The sequence below is a fragment of the Panthera tigris genome, chromosome B3, assembly GCF_018350195.1.
Source record: "Panthera tigris isolate Pti1 chromosome B3, P.tigris_Pti1_mat1.1, whole genome shotgun sequence".
Lineage (NCBI taxonomy): Eukaryota > Metazoa > Chordata > Mammalia > Carnivora > Felidae > Panthera > Panthera tigris.
The window spans coordinates 48,321,569-48,342,900 of record NC_056665.1 but is presented as its reverse complement, the minus strand read 5'-3'; the positions used below and the strand labels follow the sequence as shown (position 1 = coordinate 48,342,900).

The window sequence follows — 21,332 nt, the reverse complement described above, 5'->3', positions numbered from 1 at the left end:
ACTGAGAGCAGGGAGCCTGGAACCTGCTTCAGAATCTCTGTCTCCCTCTCTCTCTGCCCCTCCCCTGCTTGTGCTCTGTCTCTGTCTCTCAAAAATGAATAAATTAAAAAAAAAAAAAAAGAAAGAAAGAAATTGACAAATCTATTCTAAATTTCCATGGAAATGCTAAAATCAATGTCAACCATTATATTACCTGATATCAAGCCTTTCTACAAAGCTACCACAAAAAAGACAGTGTGGTGACATCATAAGGAAAGATAAAGCAATGGATGGGAAAAAAGAGGATAGAAAAGGACACACACATGATTATTTTTGACATAGGAGGTGACTGGGAAAGGGTGGACTTTTCAATAAATGGCGCTGGAACAACTGGATATCGATACATATGGTAAAAGATAAAGACTGCAGTTCACCTCATACAAAACACAAATTTAAATCACAATGGTTAACAGAAAAAGACCTAATAGAAAAAGCTAAAATAATAAAATTTTACAAGAAAACATATAAAATCTTTGTGAGAAGGCTGGGGAATCTAGAAAATGAGGTCAGCAAATCCTCCCCTTAAAATAACTATACAATGATATAAAACTGTCAAGAAGAACAATTTTAGGGCTTTGGGCACTAATGGCAAACAACATGTTAAGAAATGTTTCGTCATTAAAAACTGAACTTTAGGTACTAATTGTTGAAAGTCTGTGTCATTCTTGCCTGGTCTACTCCCATGACCTATCCCATATGATCTGGACAGTAGTACTGCCAGGATAAGGGTGCTTGTGTTTAAATATACACAGGAAAACATGATGACAATGATTCAAATAAAGAGAATTGTAATAAAGACAGAGAAACTAGAACACTGAGAAAGACAATCAGAAAAATGAACAAAGCTTCGGAGACTGAAAGGATAACATTAATCATTTCAACATACATGTAATGGAAGCTTTGGAAGGAGAGGGGAATTCAAGGAACAGAAAAATATTTGAAGAAATAATGGCTGAGAACTTCCCCAATCAGAATAATCTATAGATGTGAATCCATCAAATCTCAAGCTGGATAAACACAAAGTGATCCGCACATACACATGTAACACAAAAAGTGTTGAAAGCTAGAGTAAATGGGTGAGCAAACAAGCAAGTGAATGAATTTCAATAAATCTTGGTATGGACCAGAGAAAAAAAAACTCATCATGCACATGAAAACAACATGATAAATTACTCACTACTCATCAGAAACAACAAAGGCTAAGGGCAGCAGAATGACATATTCAAAGTGATGGAAGAATAAAACCTGTTGATAAAGAATTATGTTTCCAGCAAAACTATCCTTTATAACCAAAGGCAAATAAAGACATTCACAGAGAAAAACCAAGAAAATTCATTAAAAGCAAACATGCCTTACCAGAAATATTAAACGAAATCTTTTAGACTGAAAGAAATTATCCTTGATTCCTCTTTGTTTCTCTCTGCACATTCAATGCATAAGCAAGCAAGGTCTATTAGCTTTATATACAAAATAAGCCTTGAATCCATATACTTTTTTTCCATCTTCCACTGCCATCATGGGAGCAAGAGCCTTGAATTTTCATTTCATACTATTCTCCTACTTGAAACCCTTTAATTGGTTCTCTATGTACTGAGAATGAAATCCATACTATTTGCCATGGCCAAATATACCCTATGAAAAAAACTTCTCCCTACCTGAACTTTTCTCTTATCATTCTCTCCTCTCTCTATAAGTTCCAGATCACTGTACTTTGTATTCTGTAAATGTCCCCAACTCCTTCCTGCTTCAGAATCTTTGTACTTATTATTCCCTCTGCCTAGTAAGTGTCACAGGCAAATCATCACACAAGGCTGGATTCTCCTCTCAAATGCCATTTCCTCAGATCATCCAATCTAAATTTACCCTACCCCCATGACTTGCCTCCTTTTGCTTTACAAAAATTTTGTAATGATAAATAGCATTTATCATTATCTGAAGTTATAATGTTCATTTATTTGACTTCATCTAATATATACCTCACTCAATAAATTATAAGGTTCATGAGGACAGAGATCTTACTATCTTGTTCATCAAATATACATAACTTTAAACCTTATGCTAACATATAAACAATTTTGAACTCTTGAAAGATTTTTTAAAAGCCTTTTTCTCATTTAGTATTTTATAAATGTCATATCTTACAAATTCTACCAGTCTTCTTCAAAAACTGAATAATCCTCCAACACTATCTCAGGTACTGAAAAGAAAGCAGTATGCCATAACTACTGAGTGATAAACAATGAAACTCTTGAGGGTTGGGGCAGATAGGAAATCCTCTGGGGATTGGGTGCAAAGTCATCCCTCCATCCCAAATTACTATCTTCCTAGGTCTTAACAGCACTCTTGAATATGACACTGTGATCAACAGTGAATTCTTGAGAGCAAGGGAATACGTCCTTTTTATTCTGAATCCCATGTATCTAGCTAGCGTTGCTAGACAGAAGGTGTTTAATTATTTTTCCGAAGCGAACAGCATGTTTCTTCATTTATAAAAGGAAGGTAACAAGATTACCTACTTCAGAGGGTTATTGTGAGGCCAATAAAGAAAAAAAGAAGAAGAAAGGGTAAGTGAAAGAAACAAGGAAAAACATCTCCATGAAGTACTTAATCTCAACTATTAGGTTAGAAAAGCACAGGAGAACTGATCAAATTACCACCTCTCCTATGAACGCTTCCCATTTATTCACCTACCTAGAAGCTAATAAGCTAATAATATCATAAGGTCATAATAATTTCATAAGCTAATAACATATTACATACTATTTCAGCACCAGACAGTAAAGATCATCCCTTTCCCACAAACAAATTAGCTTATAAGGAACATGGAAACCTGAATAAGAAAGTTCTGATGTCACAAAAAACTAGGAAGAGGACTAACTACAAGAACACTGGGGAAATCTAACAGTGCAGAGTCACTGAGCATTTTAGAGCCTAGGGAGTATTCCATTAGCAGAGATTTCATTAAAGACATCAGTACTATTCCAGTAGCCCCAGTAGCTTCATGTCCTACCCTCACATGTTCAAGAGAGGAGCTAACGAACTACAAATACAATCTTAATTTAAACTATTGTTGTGGTTTTAATTCCTGAAGGCCATCAAACCAAACATGAAAAGTATACCAACAAAAATTAATCCATGAAGCATTTAAAAAGGCTCTCATTTAAATTCATTTTTAAGAGTTCTATTAACTGCAACATAAATTAGAACTATTATCTTGGCTTTAATTCCTAATGTCTAGCAACCTAAATAGGAAAAATATGCATGCTATCAACAAAACTAAACCATCAAACATCTTAAGTAAAAGCCAGTAAGCTTCAAAAACACGCAACAGCCTCAGGTTGTGATTTCATTATTGATGAGATATAGGAAAGTATCTACATAGCTTGTAGCCAGTTCACCAATAGGGTTGTAATTGAATGTCAAATTTTATTTGCTAAAATTGAGTTATGTTTAAAATAAATATTTACTCAAGAATAATATATTTGATATAGTGGAAAAGGCTATTACAAAAGAACTTTAATATTAGTTATTTTACTTACCAAAATGCAGTCCACTTTAGATTGTACAGTTTTGCTAAAAGAAAAAGAAAGTTAGGTTAATAAAAATGATAAATTTATTAAATATTTGAAATAGTAAAATTCTTTTTTAACATTAGGCATAATACCCTAAAACTGCATCTTTCACAAAGCATAACATACATCTATTTCCCATTCACTGTACTAAATTCAGCCCTAAAGCATGATCAAAATATCTTGAGTTCACTGCTACAGTCAACCTATTACTGTTACAATGTATCATTCTAACAGATGTTTTGAATAACAATTAAGTTTTTAGAGACATACTAAAATGCAGATATGTATTATTATACATAGAAATAGGACAGAGAGTTTATAATGAATTATGATTTTTATTCAATGCCTGCCACTCTGGAAAATGACTTGTTTGGCATTTAAAAGCCATAATGGTGTAATATTATCTGTATTTCTAAAGACTTGTTATAAAGTCTTGTCCTCCTCTCCCTCCCATTCACACATATGTACGCTCGCTCATGCACAGGCACACAGCCTAGGGAAAGGAATCCGTAGACATAAAAGTAGTAATAAAGATTAACTACTATGGTAATAAATTGGAAGGGGATAATGTATTTAGCAATAAATAATCCATTAAAAAAATCAAATTAAAAAAAGAAATAAATAATCCAAATAAAGGCACTATACATCAATTTAACTGAGCCACTGAATAAGTGAATTATTAATACGGAATACAAATGAAGTCAGTATAAAATAATTTAACTGTCATCTGAATTTTGTTATAACACATTAAAGTTCAAATGCAATGAAATCACATATAAAGTTCAGAGATAGTTTATATCTTAAAAGATGTTATAAACAAAATTATCTCTCATAAAAGATTCTAGTCAAATAAATGTAAAAAAATGGTTATTTGCCTCTTTATACAGCTATGCAGTTAATCTATAGAGTAAAAAATCAACATTTAAATTTCATTACAGTCAATGCAATCAATAACCTCAAGATTTTTCATTTGTATTGAGATTTCAAATTTCACGTTTTAAAGAACAAAGTATGACTTAATTTAGTTCAGTTGCAAAAATCAGAATGACTAAAAAGAACAAGAAAAGCAAATGATACCTCCACTTAAGAGGAAATGAAATCCCCTTCCCACAATCCCACGGAAGACTTTTTAGAGGTTTTTAAATCTTTTGGGATTTGTATAGTTTATAACACATTAGCAGCTAAAGTGTGCTATTTTTTTTTCTCTTCTTATTAACTCCCACAATTTCCCTGAGATAAGAGAGTAATCTACAGATTAAGAATTGCTCCTAAAAAATAAAGAATCCAAACACTGTTCACCACATTCTTCTAAACCCCCAACATTTCCTGTCTAAAGTGTTACGGTAACCTAAACGGTCTCCCTCCTTCTTTCCTTAACACCTCCCCCTCCTTGCCCCAACAACTCTGTGGGCTATTGTCAACAAAATGGCCAGAGTGATTCTTTGTCCAAACCACATTAGTCCTTCCCTCCAGTCTTGATCATGGCCAACAAAGCCCCGGATGACCCAGCCTTCAGCTAGCTTTCTAATCTCATCTCCTATTATTCCTCTGTTCCTCATTCATTCAGCTCCTGCCACACTATCCTCGGTGCTATTTTCTCAAGGCTGGTGCAGGGCCTTTGTACTGGCGTTTTCTGTCAGCTTCTAAGACTTTTCTCCCATATGGCTATCTGTTCATTTTCTTCATAACTTTGCTAGATGTTATCATTTACAGATAGTTCTTCCCTGACTTTCCCAGATAAAATATTCTCCATCACTCTCCTCCTTGCTCTGTTTCACTTTTCATTATTGCACTTACCACCAGTCATTTTATATTTTTATTAGTTTGTCACCGGCTATCTTCCTTGACTAGAATTTAACTCCATGAAAGCAGGCTTTATCTGTTTTGCTCCCTGGGGTATTATAATCTGGCACATGTTAGGTGTTCAATAAAATCTGTTAAATGAATAAATGACAAAAACATTCAGTCCCCCATATGAAGAAAACTCTTTGGAAAGACGGATCACTTAAAAAAGGGTTTGTAGAGAAATTAATATAAAATTGAAAACGTGTTCATTTTTAAAGCATCACTCTAGATATACTCCTCTTCTATCAGAAACCTGCTCTACAGGATATCTGAAGAGGATGACTATGTCTTCTTATCACAAACAATTTGGTAAATCGCTAAAAATTATGTATAAAAGATAGCCTTTCAAAGAATAAACTTGAAAAGTAAAGTGAAAGTGCTTCTAAGCTAGATATGAACCTTGGCAATCACTTGACCTAGCCTTTTGATGATTTTTTATCTCATACTTAACACAAGCATAATAGAAGGATATAGATTTTTAGTCCCCTTTGATCTTCTGTCCAGTCTCATATCATACCTCACTACTTTCCCAAAGACAACTTATTAATCTGATGTGTAACTTTCCCAGTTGATATTTCAATATTTGTATGAGATACACAAATATCTACAAGCAACATACACTGTTGTTCCAAGAAACTTTTACATGTTTATATAAATGCCCTTACATTATACACACACACACACACACACACACACACACACACACACACACACACACATATATATTCTGCAACTATCTTTTTTCATTCAACATTATTTTGAGATCTACAGTTTGATGAAATGCATTCATTTTTTATAATGTCTGAAAAGTATTCCAGTGGATGAATATATCAAATTTATTCATCCATTTCACATTTACTGAAAGCCAGTTATGTACCTTCCAGTTTTTCTACAATGTTGCAATAAACTTTGTACATGCCTCCTTGTGTACACATGTGAAAACCTCTCAGTTATAAATTCAGAAGTTAATTTTCTGGGTCTCATGGATGTATCTATTCAGTTTTATGATATATTACCAAATTCTTCTCCCAAGCAGTAATATTCATTTATATTTCCATCACCAGTATATGATAATCCCTATTTTCCTATTAAATTGCACAAATAAATGACATTTATACATGACATATAATACATATATTAAATACTTATTCTAAGGAATATAAATTTTTAAAATTTATCATTTCCCAATTTCTAGCAATACTGTGTACCTTGTCACCTGCTTACTGGCCATATAGGTTCTTTCCTCTGTAAATTGCTGGTTCATATTCTTTGCCCATTTTTAAGGGAGTTGACTATTTCTTATTAAATTGTTGTAGTTCTTTATACATTCTGAACACTAATTCTCTTTTACATATACTTAACTTTGTTAATGATGCATTTTAATGACATCTTACTAAAGTTAAAATTTTTGATTTAGTCAAATTTATCAATTTTTTTCCTTTATGATTATGTTTTTTATCTTAAGACATCCTACCTAAAGTTTTTTTTTAATGTTTGTTTATTTATTTATTTATTTATTTATTTATTTATTTATTTAGAGTGCTTGCTCATGTGCACATATGAGCAGGGGAAGGGCAGAGAGAGAGGAAGAGAGAATCCCAAAGCAGGCTTCACACTGGCAGTGTAGAGCCTGATGTGAGGCTTAATCTCACGCTCGATCTCACAAACTGCGAGATCATGAAAGAGCTGGATGCTTAACTGACTGAGCCACCCAAGTGCCCCCTATCTAGTTTTAAAGACATATTTCATTCTAAAATTTTTGAAGTTAGCTTTTCAATTGTGACCTTTATTCAAATTAGAATTTATTCTTATGCATGGTATGGTATGTGTGTGTATAAATAAATATATATATATATTTATATATACACACACACATACACACTCTTTTTGGCAAGCCAACTGTACCCTATTTTATTATGCCAAGTTTTCACGTGTGCTTGAACCTACTTGTGGCTTTTTTTCTATTTTATTATTAATCTATGTGTCTATCTCTGAGTCACCACTCTAAGTTTATTAGTGCTTTAAAAATTAGGTCTAGTTATTCCATGACCCTCCTTGACCATATTCATAACAGCCTTGATAAGTCTTGGGCCTTAAAATACTCTAAGTGATTTTTTCGTTTTTTTCAATTCCACAAAAATCTTGCTAAGATTTATACTGAGCTGTATGTACTGAAGTTATAGATTGAAGTGGGAGAGCTAATTCATAATTTGGATTTATTTTTGTCTGTCTTAAAAAGTTCTTATAATTTTCCCTATATCTTTTGTTAGAAAAAGTCCTAGCTAGTTTATAGATGAATTATACCATGTACCATGAATTATAACTTTTTTTATTATGTTTTCTAATTGGTTCTTGCTAATGTACATGCTGATGTGCACAAAACTGTTAGTTCTATGCTGACCTTGTATCAAGAAACCTTCCTGAACTTATTAGCTCTAATAGTATGTAGAATCTCTTATAGATAATTTCACTTACAATTAATGAAAATGTTTTTCTTCTTTTTCTGTCTTTATGCTTCTTTTTCTCCTCCTTTCTCTTAAATAATTACATCGGCTAAAATCTCTAGTCTAATGGTGAAGAGTGCAGTGACAGCAGACATCCTTGTTCTGTTTCCAATTCTTATTTCAAAGTTTTAATATGATATACTGTGATATTCCATTTAGGGTATATTTTATACTTTCCTATAATATTCCTAAATATTTGATGCTTATTTGATTAAAAGAAAATAACGCTTCAATTTTCTAATGTCCTGCTTCAGATAATAACAAGGTAACTTCCCACATACAACAATGATATACTGTGGACTACATATAAAAACAAACATTAAAGTTAAAGGGAGTGACCAAAAGCAGGTGGCAACTGGAGGGAAGGCATCCTTAAAAGAAGGGAACTGCACTGGGTAGGATATGTATTTATAAGGCTGTTGCCTGAGGCCTCTTACCCCCCATGCAGCACTGAGCCCACAAGAATGAAGCAGAAACCTGCTGTCTTGCCAGCTGAGGAGCAGAGGACAATATCTGGGATTGCCAGAGCTACTATAACATGAAAGATGAAATCCCAGAAAGGAAGGTGTCACAAAATTTTTATGTAAACTATGCCCAAATGTTTGGATAATCTTCTTCTGGGAAAGACAGCAAGGCTTCCAGAAAAAAGTAACAGCTGGAAGGTGGAAAGACCTGAGCTGAGCCTTCTTGCTGCCGCCTATTATAGGAGCAATGTTGGCATTTGAATCCAGTGTACCGGGATAAAAAAGAAAAAGAAAACCCAAAAGACAAAACACCCACAACACTCAGAGAAAAATAACAGAATCCAAAGCCTACAACATATCACCGACAATGTCTATTACAAAAGCAAAATTTACCAGAAAGAAGAAACAGGAAAAAGAGACCCATACTCAAGATAAAAAAGCAGCTCACAGAAACCAAATCCTGAATGATCTACATGTCAGAATTAGTAGGCAAGGATTTCTAAGCAAATATTACAAATATGTGCAAATATTTAAAGGAAAATATGGTCATAAGAATGTATACATGGTGTGGAGGGCAGAGAATCTCAGCTGAGAAATGGTAGTTATGGAAAAGAACCAAATGGAAGTTCTAAAACTAAAAAAAAAGTACAATGTCTAAAATGAAAAAATTCATTGGATTACCTTAAGAGATCAGACACATCATAAAAAGGGTCACTAAACTGGAAAATAAATCAATACATCTTACTGAATCTAAAGGAGAAAGAAAAAGATTTTCAACATAATAAACAGAGCTGCAGAGATTTGTAGTACAACTACAAATGTGGTCTAACTATGTGCAGCCGGAGAGGAGAGAGAATGGGACAGAAAAATATCTGATAAATGACCAAAATTTCCCCAAACTGGGTAAAAAACACAAACTTACATATCCAAGCTCATCAAACTACAAGCAGGATAATCACTAAGAAAACCACACATGGGATTATCATAGTCAAAGAGATGAAAATGCAAAGATAAAAAGCAAATTTTGAAGGCAGCCGGAGTACAGTTAACATTAAATGTGGTAAAAAAAAAAAAAAAAAAAGTGGTATGAACGATAGCTGACTTCTATATAGTGAAGTGATTTGTAACAGAAGTACTAAAGGAATTCAAGAGACAAAGGAAAATCCTTTCAACAAATGCTGATGGAATAACTGTATGTATCTATAAACAAATAAACATAATTCATTCTACACCTAAATTTAAATTGGAACTTAAAATTAACTATAACAATTTAAACTATAAAGTGGTTAGAAGAAATCACAAATTATTATGTCCTAAAATTATACAAAGATGTCTTAGGACACAGAAGCAATAACCTTTAAAAAAAAAAAAAAAAACTAAATTAGATCCCATCAAAATGAAAATCAACTTCTATTCATCAAAAGACATCAATTAAGAAAATAAGCCACCAACCAAAAACAGTATTTGCAAAACCTATACCTAACAAAAGACTTATGTTTGGAATATGTAATAAATTCCTTCAACTCAACAGTAAAGCCAATTAATAAAAAAGCAAACAACTGGAATAGTTTACACACACAAAAAAAGGATATACAAATGTCCAATAAGCATACAAAAAGATGTTCAATATCAGTAATCATCAAGGAAATGCAAATCAAAATCATAATGATATACTATTATATACTCACTAGGATGGCTAAAATCAAAAATACTGAAAACACCAAGAAGTGGCAAGAATTTGGAGCAAGTGCAACTGTCATACATTTCTGATGGAAATGTAAAAGGAAAAACCACTTTGAAAAATTTGGTAGTTAAATATAAACCTATGTTTCAATGCAACAATTCTACTCCTAGGTATTTATTTAAAAGAAATGAAACTATTCACAAAACAGTCTTTTACAATAATGTTCACAGCATCTTTAGTCACAATAGCCCCAAACTGAAAACAATCTAAATGGCAGTCAATAGAAGAATGGATAAAAATGTGGTATATTCATAGTACTTAGCAAATTAAAAAAAAAAAAAAAAGACATATATACATACAAACACATAGATGAATCTAGTAGATATTATACTGAGCCAAAGACACCACCCGGAAAAGTTCACTCTGTACAATTCCATTTATATGATGTTCTAGCATTGGCAAAATCAATCTATGGTGAAAGAAAAATTAGAAAAAGGGGATGTCTTAGGATGAGGGTGGGGTTGGCTTGGAAGGAGGACGTATGAACTCTTTTTGCCCCATCTGCCCTTTACAGGAAAGAATTTTGCCCTTCACCTGCTGGTAGTGCTTCCAGCAGAAAGATCTCTGTTGTCTGGGGGGTGTCTATGCTGAAGAAAACTTCACTCCCCAAGTCATATCTCCTTCCAGGAACAGCCCAAACCCAGAAACTGATCAATATGGGGATATAAAGGCCCAGTTCCTTACTCCACCTTGGACCAACTCTGATGGATGATTCCAGCTTCCAAATACTCCAGCACTTTAATTTTCCCTCTGCCTTCTTCCATTCTTTCCATAGATGTGAATCTCAAGAGCATTCCCTAATGAAGTGATTCTTAAAATATAATTCTTGGACTACCATCACCTGGGAGTAGTTACAAATGCAAACTTGTGGGCCCCACTCTAGACCTATTGAATCAGAAAGCAGAAGCCCCAATCACCTATAAAAAGTTTCTAAGCCTTTCTGCCTCACTCTTAAATATACTCAAATAGTTACACAATTGGGGGAAATCCCTAATATGAAAATCAGAACATTCCTGTTAAAAAGAGGGCATGAAACCCCTACTAGAAGGCTATGCAAGAAGAAAAAAATATAATCAAATCTTCACAAAGGTAAGGAACAAAAACTGGATACTATATATACATTTTAAAACACAAAAATAAAAAGTGATGTCTTAAAATCAAAATGATTGGGCTGGATATTTTCTGTTTGCCAGAAAATCCTTCCAGATCCAGTTCTTATCCTTTGCAATAACCCAGGAGGCTGGCCTCATGCACTGTATCTATATGGCTCCCTTCTTTGGTTTCCAGTGAGCCAGTATCAGTCACTGGAAGGAGATAAGAGAGCAAAAGAAGAGACAGGAGGTATTTATTCCTTTTGGCTTTCTCTCTGACAGGCAATGAGTTTAGTTGTTGGGGAACTTCTGAACAAATCTTAAGACCTTTTTGAACTCATTGAGCTATAAGCATCAAAGACTTTGGTCAAAAATGAAAAATATATAAAAATTTAAATTAAAAAGTCTTGAACTTATAAAACAAGAAATGGTATTATCTGTGGATATATTTAGAATTAATTTATAATTACTTTTTCTATTATTTTTCCTATTTAAGAAAATTTTTCAGAAACAGGAAAAATATACATAAAAATACATTCACCACTCTAATAATGAACCACTGATGCACATTTGAACATTTTTAAAAAGGTAGATAGTATAGTTCTTCATTTTTATTTTTGAATAAAACCATTTCATTAATTTTATCGATGAATAACTTATGTTCAAATGATAATATGTTTAACATGAATATTTTTCTATGTTTTTTGACATTTTCTAAATTGTTGATAATTTATTAGATTTCAAATGCATCAAACTTCTGGTCTCACTGTTTTCTTAAAAAAATTGTTAGTTTTGTAAACATTTTAAATAGTATCAATCTGGTAATTGGTATTAGACAAAAATAACACAATATCAGTATCACAATTTTGCTGTGGTATTATAACTACTAAGGTTAGGGAACATGCTAATCATTCATCTGCCCCATCTTTCAGTTTAAGCTTTGCACGTCAAGTCAGATCAACACAATGTTACGAAGTAAAAACCTTAAACCTAGACCTATAGAGTAGGAAAAAGAAGGAAACACACCAGCAAGAAGAGCTTATACTAATTTAAGGAAGAGAGATACAGCTTGAGAAAGCATATTTTGTTTTCCCTAAATTGAATTAAAAAGTGAAGCTGGAAATAACTTCTTACCTCGAGCTAGTGGGGTTATACAAAAGAGACAGTAATTTTAGAAAGTAGATGTTAAAAAAAAATTAGTCTAAGCCTACTTTACCCACAGAAACACTTAATAAAAATAACCATGTAATATTCTCTTTTCTTCAGACTTAAATATGATACAATAAATTAGCAGTCATGGGCCAAACATACACCGAATATAATACTCTGTAAGTAGTAGTATGCCTGAATGAACATTTAGAGACTGCTTGCCAGAAACATTTCAGAGACTGTTTCTCCAGTTTCTACAAATTGTTTATAAACTATTTATTACAGATAATATCATATTAAGAGACTCTCACTCATCTCTCTAACAACAGGTTTGGCCTCCATCCAAAAGTTCAATATTTTTTCTACATTTATGTAGAGTCTCCAAGTCAGAATTAAAAGTGAATCACAGTTCCTAAATATCTGATTCAAAATTCTTGTGTTGCAGAAATTGTGATTTATGAATGCTAGATATTAGACTTCACTCATGGAAAATCTGAGGTAGGTGAGGTACAGTGTAATATATCAACTGTAAGAAGCTCTTGCATTCTAGCCTTGTCAGGACAAGTCAAACTCTTTGTTAGCTTCCTCTTCCTGTAAAATAATTAATTCTATTAAAAATATATTGACTTCAGATCCTTTTTGTAGATTATGACTCAACTCACAGTCATCAAAGTAAAAGACAGTTTTGCCTTATACTTATCTATAATGAATGTGAAGAATTTTAGTTTGCTCAAATGAGAACAAACAAAATTTCACATTTTAAAAAATAACCACAGTAATAGTGGCTAATTCTATAAAGTTTGAAAGGTAAAATATTTTTAAAAAGCAACCTACCCTTAACACCATCATCCAGAAATATTTATTTATATACTTACTATGTCTTCTTAAAAATAACTGGGATCTGTTGGTGAGGACGTGGAGAAATTGGAACCACTGAATACTACTGACGGGAATGTAAGACCGTACAGCTGCTGCAGAAAGCAGTTTGTTCCTTCCTCAAATAACACAGAATTACCACAAAGCCCAGCAAGTCTACTCCTAGGTATATACCCAAAATGAAAATGAGTATTAAAATAAAAATGTGCACATATTCATAGACACATTATTCATAAGAGTCAAAAGGTGGAAACAGCCCAAATGTCCATCAACAGATGAACAAACAAAATGTGGTACATCCATATAATGGAATATCATTCAGCCACAAAAAAGAATGAAGTACTGATCCATACTAAAACATGGTTGAATCTTGAAAATTTTATATTTAGAGAAGGCAAACATAAAAGGTCATGTATTGTAAGTTATAATGTATATCCAAGAATATCTACATCCACAGACATAGAAAGCAGACTGGTGGTGGCCAGAGGTTGAGGGGACAGGAAATTGGGGAGTGACTATTTAATTACACTCATATGGGGTTTCATTTTGAGGTGATGAAATATTTTGGAACTAGACAGAGGTGATGGTTACAAAGCCTTGTAAATATAAAAGTACTAAATGTCACTCAATTGGGCATTTTAAGTGGCTAATTTTAGATTATGTAAATTTTACCTTAATGAAAACCAAATTGTGATCATAAAACTAAGAAAAACTCACCTAGATACTACACAACCTAATCAACGAAGTACCAATGTTAATTTTTATAACCCAAAATGCTTTTGATCATTTACATTTTACAGTCTTTAAGCAAACACATAAAACTGTAGTATTTAATATATTTCTGCATGAACATTTTGTGAAATTTAGATGACAATGTATCATTTACAAATCTTTTGTCTTTCTTCTGATCATCTATACCTTTTGCACAATTCTTGAAAACAACACCATCATCCCACCTTCTTTTAACTTTGAAATTGGCTTGAGGCTGGAATGGGCCAGTGAGATTAAGCAGAGGGTTTCCACTCCATGTTTTTCATACTTATTCTTTCCTCTTCTGCCTTCTATTCTTGTTCCTTCCTGGCCTGCTCTTCATCAATTAAAAAAATTTTTCTAGTTCTGCAAGAAGAGCTGAAGTATCACATCATCACTCTCTTCTTCATAATTTTCATCTTCATCTTCCTCGTCTGTTACAGTATCATCTGCATCAAGGCTGCAGGAGGTATCTGGTCTCATCAAGGCATTTTTTTTTTTCAAAAATTTTTATTGTTTATTTATTCTTGAGAGAGAGACAGAGAGAGGGAGGGAGACACAGAATCCGAAATAGGCTCCAGGCTCTGAGCTGTCAGCACAGAGCCCAACATGGGGCTTGAACTCACAAGCCGTGAAATCATGACCTCAGCTGGAGTCAGATGCTTAACAGTCTGAGCCACCCAGGCGCCCCACCAAGGCGTTTTTGACATTGAAAAGGAGGTTGTATGTTCTCATGTCAGATGATCTCTTTTTCTCTCTTATAGTAGCTCTGTCTCTCCCTTCTTGTCTGTCCTGCAGCCATGGTTCTGAACTTCTTCAGGGGCATACTGAGTAGTTTGTCTGTATTTTATCTTTGTATGAGAGGTTCTCCACTTGAATATTGCTTTAAGAGGTGGTTCAAATCACCTTCTCCTTCTCCTCGCCCACTTCTTGCAGGTTCAAAAGCTGGTCTAGCCGCTGTTGTCATCTTTTCTAATTGGCAGAGGTCTGATGTAGCAACCTCTGGAAATCATACAGACACCATTATGGCATCCTCCTTTACTGTGAAGTTTGTTCTATGCTTTATAGAATGTTTGGCGTTACTGGATGATGCCCACTAAATGTCAGTAGACATTCCGACAACCAAAAATGCCCTACATATTACCACATGTCCCTAGTTGAGAGCTACTGCTCTAGAAAGTAGAGAACAAAGTCATTCATACATTATGTGTCAACTCACACATAAGAAGTTCCCTAATAAGTGCTCTACAAACGAGTTACTTCAAAAGTTCAAACTTCATTAGGTATGAAAAATGAACTACTTGCCTTTTTTAAAAAAAACAAGGTACTACAAGCATTTGTTAATTTTATCACAAAACTCACTTTGTTGTTCAGAAAATTAAAACTAATTTCAACTAGAAGAATTAATTCTATTACCAGGTAACTTTTGCCTACTATTTAATTATTCATATTATTAAAATTAAGCTTTCAACTTCTTAGTGACATTTTCCCATTCACTGAGTTAGTATCTTTTCTATTACTTTTTGAAATTACCCAGTTGCAAATATATAGTAAAGTTATAGAGAATAATATAATACACATGTTCCTGCCAGCCAGTTTAAACAAATCTGAACATTTCCCCCACCTTTTTTTCCCTTAAGGAAGAAAACTTTATGGATAAAACTGAAGCCCCTCTGGGCTCTTTTCCAATTTCATTTCACAATTCCTTTGTTGGTGCAGACTACTATCCAGAACTTCTTGGTTACCATTCCTATGAATGTTTATATTTTTATTACAAATATTCAGTATACTAGTCCCCCCTTACCTGTGGTTTCGCTTTCCATAGTTTCAGTTACCCAAAGTCAACCACAGTCCAGAAACAGAAGATCTTCCTTTTGATGTATAATCAGAAGGTCATTAGTAGCCTAGCTCTATGTCATGATAGCTACATCATTCACTGCACTTCATCTCATCGTGTAAGCATTTTACCATATCACATCACTATAAGAAGGGTGAGTACAGTAAGGTATTTTAAGAGACCACATTCACATGACTTTTATCATATTGTTATAATTGTTCTATTTTATTAATGTTTGTCATTAATTTCTTATTGTATCTAACTTATAAGTTAAGCTTTATCATAGGTATGTACATATGTATGTATGTATGTACATATAGGCAAAAACATAGGTAGTATATCCATGGTTCCAGGCATCCACAGGGTCTTGGAACATATCCCCTGTTGGATGGGGGGTTGGGGGGGACTGCTATATGTCACTAAACGATATGAAGCAGCTTTGTTTACTTTATAAACATGGAATTATGATGCATGTATCATTCATACCCCTTTTACTTACTAGGCCTTAGAAAAAGTGTATCTATTTTGATTCATTCTAGTTTATCCATTTTAACTGTTACACAGTGCTATGGATTGAATTATGTCCCAATCCTCAATACCTCACAATGTGAATTTATTTGATGACAGAGTCTTTACAGAAGCAATCAAGTTAAGATAAATCAATCAGACATGTGGGTGTGCTCAAATCCAACACCACAGCTATGCTAATAAAATGGGGAAATGCAGACACAGAGACACCCATGAAAGCAAGATGATGTGAAGAGATATGGGAGGTGGCCATCTACAAGCCAAGGAAAGCAACCTGGAAGATCCTTGCCTCATAACCCTCAGAAGGAATCAACCCTGCTAACACCTTGATCTTGGAATTCTGGCCCCCAGAACCGCAAGAAAATAAATTTCTGTTGTTTAAGCCACCTAGTCTATGGTACTTTGTTACAGCAACCCTAGGAAACTAATACACATAGTATTGAACATACTACTTTTTATTTGTACACCCTTCCACTGAAAGACTTATGGAGTTTCCAGCTCTATACTATAACACACAACATCCCAACAAACATTTGGCACACAGATCTTGCTATGCACATTGCAACACTTTCTCTCAGACAGGCTTATATACAAACATACATAAACAAACCTTGCAGAAGAATTCTGGTATGTTGATCTTCAACTTTCTAATTATTGCTAAATTGCCCTTTAAAGTATTCTCCAAAAGCTGTGTAAGAGAATAATTTCTCTATCCTCTGCAAAATCTGGTAATGACGGACTTTTTCCAATGTGATGTGTGTGAAATATTTCATTGTTTTAATACGTACTACTCTATTAGTGAAGTTTAACATCCTTACATGTTTATTGCCTACTAAGCTCTTCTTTTAAATACTTATTTTTGACAGAGAGAGAGAGAGAGAGAGAGAGAGAGAGAGAGAGGCGAGTGGGAAAATAGCAGGGAAAAAGGGGGAAGCAGAATTTGAAGCATGCTGGCAGCAGAGCCCGATGCAGGGCTCAAACCCAGGAACCATGGGATCATGACCTGAGCTGAAGTCCGATGCTTAACTGACTAAGCAACCCAGGTGCCCCTGCCCTCTAGGCTTTCTTATGTGTACTGCCTACTCATATCCTTCACCATTTTTCTACTTTGCTGTTCGCTATTATTCTTATAATAATATTATTTATAGGAGTCCTCTTTATACTTTTATACTAATCCTTTGCCAATTATTTGAATTACAAGTATTTTTTCCTCATCTGCAGCTTGTTTTTCTTTTTATGGTGCCACTTTACAAAAAGCTTTAATTTTATTTTTTTTAATTTTAATTTTTTTGATTTAACTTTATTTTTTATTTTTTAAAATTTACATCCAAATTAGTTAGTATACAGTGAAGCAATGAGTTCAGTAGATTCCTTAATGCCCCTTACCCATTTAGCCCACACCCCCTCCCACAACCCCTCCAGCAACCCTCAGTTTGTTCTCCATATTTATGAGTCTTTTTTGTTTTGTCCCCCTCCCTGTTTTTATATTATTTTTGTTTCCCTTCCCTTATGTTCATTGGTTTTGTCTCTTAAAGTCCTCATATGAGTGAAGTCATATGATTTTTGTCTATTTCTGACTAATTTCCCTTAGCATAATACCTTCCAGTTCCATCCACGTAGTTGCAAATGGCAAGATTTCATTCTTTTTGACTGCTGAGTAATACTCCATTGTATATATATACCACATTTTCTTTATCCATTCATCCATCGATGGACATTTGGGCTCTTTCCATATTTTGGCTATTGTTGATAGTGCTGCTATAAACATGGGGGTGCATGTGTCCCTTCGAAACAGCACACCTGTATCCCTTGGATAAATGCCTAGTGGTGCAATTGCTGGGTCATAGGGTAGTTCTATTTTTAGTTTTTTGAGGAACCTCCATACTGTTTTCCAGAGTGGCTGCACCAGCTTGCATTCCCACCAACAATGCAAAAGAGATCCTCTTTCTCTGCATCCTCACCAACATCTGTTGTTGCCTGAGTTTTAATATTAACCATTCTGACAGGTGTAAGGTGGTATCTCATTGTGGTTTTGATTTGTAACAAAAAGCTTTAATTTTAATATAGCCAAATTTATTAGTATTTTTCTTCATGAAAAGTGCTTTTGGTGTATTGTTTTTAAAAATTCTCCATTATTACGAGGTCACAAAGAGATGTATTTTCTTTTAAATGTTTGCTTTTCACATTTGGGACGTGTTTCCCTCGATTCTGTGTGTGATATACATACACATATTTTTTCATATAGATGACTAAAGGTCCCAGTGGTCCACCCTTTTCCTTGTAGATGAGGCTGCAGTCTTGTTTGTGTTTCCTAAGTCTAGCACTTTTCCTGGTACACATTAGGCAATGTGTGCTCAATAAAATGAGGGACAGAGAAAGATGGGAGACAGAGGCAAAGCAGGGATAGGAGTGTGGGAAAAAGTATTCAGATTATGGTCCTTGGTGCAAACTTAAGTATCAGAACTATACAAGTCAAAGGATATTAAAAACAGACAGAGAGGGAAGGCTGTAGGAAGATGGGCTTTCCATAACTTTGGAACCCTGAAGCAAAGATACTGATCATGTAACTGGGTAACAACTCTGCTTTCTCTCTCCCAGGATGAGAATGCGGCCTTGCTGGTGCTGAGTTGGTTCAGTATCTGGAAAGCTGTGATGCTGTAGAACTATCACTTGGTTTTTGTCTTTGCAGAATTTTAATGAAAGCCTACGTTTAAAGGGCAAAGCTATATCACACATTTGCTACAGCAACTCTAACTGAACTTTTCCTGTAGGAAAGGTAGTTGTATGCATGGAAGAAAACCTACAGGGATCAAAAAAGCAGTTTAAAGATATGCTGCCTTTACTATTATTCAGAATAGTCATTTGGCTTCTGTATCCTTAACTAAATAATCCAGGAACATGGGGCATCTGGGTGGCTCAGTTGGTTACGCACCTGACTCTTGATCTCAGCTCAGACTTCAGGGTCATGAGTTCAAGCCTTACACTGGGCTCTACAGTGGGCATGAAGCCTACCTACTTAAAAAAAAAATCTATAAACATACGACACGTGGGTAGACAGTCCCCAATAATTCCTAACCTTAAGGTCAAACTGGGGCGGGGTGGGGGGGAAGGGCACAATAGAAATAAAGGGAAGAAGAATGTGACCTACAAAGACTTCTGCTTCAGTGGCCCTCAACAGAAAAATAGCTCCCTAGTTAGCAAGATTATGGTACCTAGCTCACTCAGTATAGTTGAGGAAGTACATTCCGTAAGAGTAAAAGGTGGCTTAGCCTCTTGATGGATGTATACAAAACCACCTACAAAGTATTCTTGCCAAAATATTAAATCAGGTCTAATATTGAACCATATTTATATCTAACTACCAATATATAGGAAATAGAGCAGATGAAAAACATGATAAAAAGCAGCATGGGATTGAAATCAGCAAAACCCAGACTGTGGGAAACTCCAGAGAACAAATGATTCGGTTTCTTCAACAGATAAAAAAACTATAAGAAAAATTTTAAAAGATGACCTACAGATTAAGAGACATCAACCAACAGCAATATAAAGATACCAAATCAGACTATAAAGGAAAAAAAAATAAGACATAAAAATATGAGTATGAACTGTATGCTTGTAGATATTAAGGCGTGACTATTACTTTTTTTGGTGGATTGATCATATAGTTATAGTAATTTGCAGATGATATGATGTTCAGGATTTCCTTCAAAATACTCAGGAGGGATTTAGATATACATAATATATATACATAATATAGATATAATATTAAGTTAAAATAAATTAATTTTATTAATTTAAATATTAAATATATATACATATATATATTTAGCTATGAGATTAGTTGTAGAAGCTGAATAAGGACATGAGAGTACACTGTATTTTCTTTCTGTATACAATTGAACTTTTCAAAATAGAATGTTTAAAAAGAGGAATGCTTAACAGATTCTTTTCAAAAGAAAAGCAAATCATTAAACACAAAGGTCCTATAGCTAAGATGGTAGTTTGATATCTAAAAATCTGATACAGATTAAAACTATGAAGGACTTAAACTCTAGACGACTACAAACAAAACTAAGAATCACAGAATCATCTACTATACTGAACATCTACTGAGTTAATCAATGTTTATTAAACAGCTATTTAGTGATCCAGAGTATGTTACTGGTATTCGAAAAGTTTAGACTATGATTCACTTTAGTAACTCTCTAATGAGGTATTTTCCTTGTTTTGTTGTTCTCCACATATAGATATCTATATGAATGCTGGTTATTCCAAATGCTGAATTTTACTATTAAAATTTGCTCTTCAAGGACTGAAAAGTCTGTGCTTTCGGGAGGCAAGATACTGAACAAATTTTGCTATTCTCTTTAGTCTCAATCTGTGTACCTGCCCATTTTTTTCCAATGTGCAGATTTTTAGGTTTATAATAAAAGTTCAAAGTAGTCAAATGATAGGAAAGCATGTGTTCATGCAATATACTTTTTATTTTTAATATTTAAAAAAGTTTAATGTTTTATTAATTTTTGAGAGAGAGAGAGAGAGAGAGAGAGAGAACGAATGGGAGAGAGGGGGACACAGAATCAAAAGCAGACCAGGCTGTCAGCACAGAGCCCGATGCGGGGCTTGAACCCACAAACTATGAAATCATGACCTGAGCCGAAGTCGGTCACTTAACCAACTGAGCCACCCAGGCGCCCCATGCAATATACTTTTTAAAAGTTAAAAGGAACTGTTCGAATAAATTTAGTAAGAAACATCATGGTATATGTAGTGAAGAAAACATGGTTTATGAAAGAAAGAATTCCAATTCTGCTATATGCCCTTTACTTAAATGACCTCTTTTTCTCTTGAGGTACAGGATACCTCCTCCAAAGTTTTTTTGTGAAGATTAAACAAGATGATCTATATAAAAGTCATATATTGCAATAAC

At 34.0% G+C, this 21,332-nt stretch overlaps 1 protein-coding gene and 1 pseudogene across 3 annotated transcripts in view; both read right to left on the bottom strand.

Annotated features, from left to right (window-relative positions):
• Positions 1-21,332, bottom strand: part of RFX7 (regulatory factor X7) — a 133,622-nt gene that overhangs the window by 73,357 nt on the left and 38,933 nt on the right. For all 3 annotated transcript variants that reach the window (XM_042988797.1, XM_042988796.1, XM_042988798.1), the window contains one exon: positions 3,579-3,612. In XM_042988797.1, coding sequence (XP_042844731.1) covers positions 3,579-3,612 — 34 coding nt within the window. The remainder of the gene's footprint in view (positions 1-3,578; positions 3,613-21,332) is intronic.
• Positions 14,072-14,538, bottom strand: LOC122239238 (annotated as a pseudogene).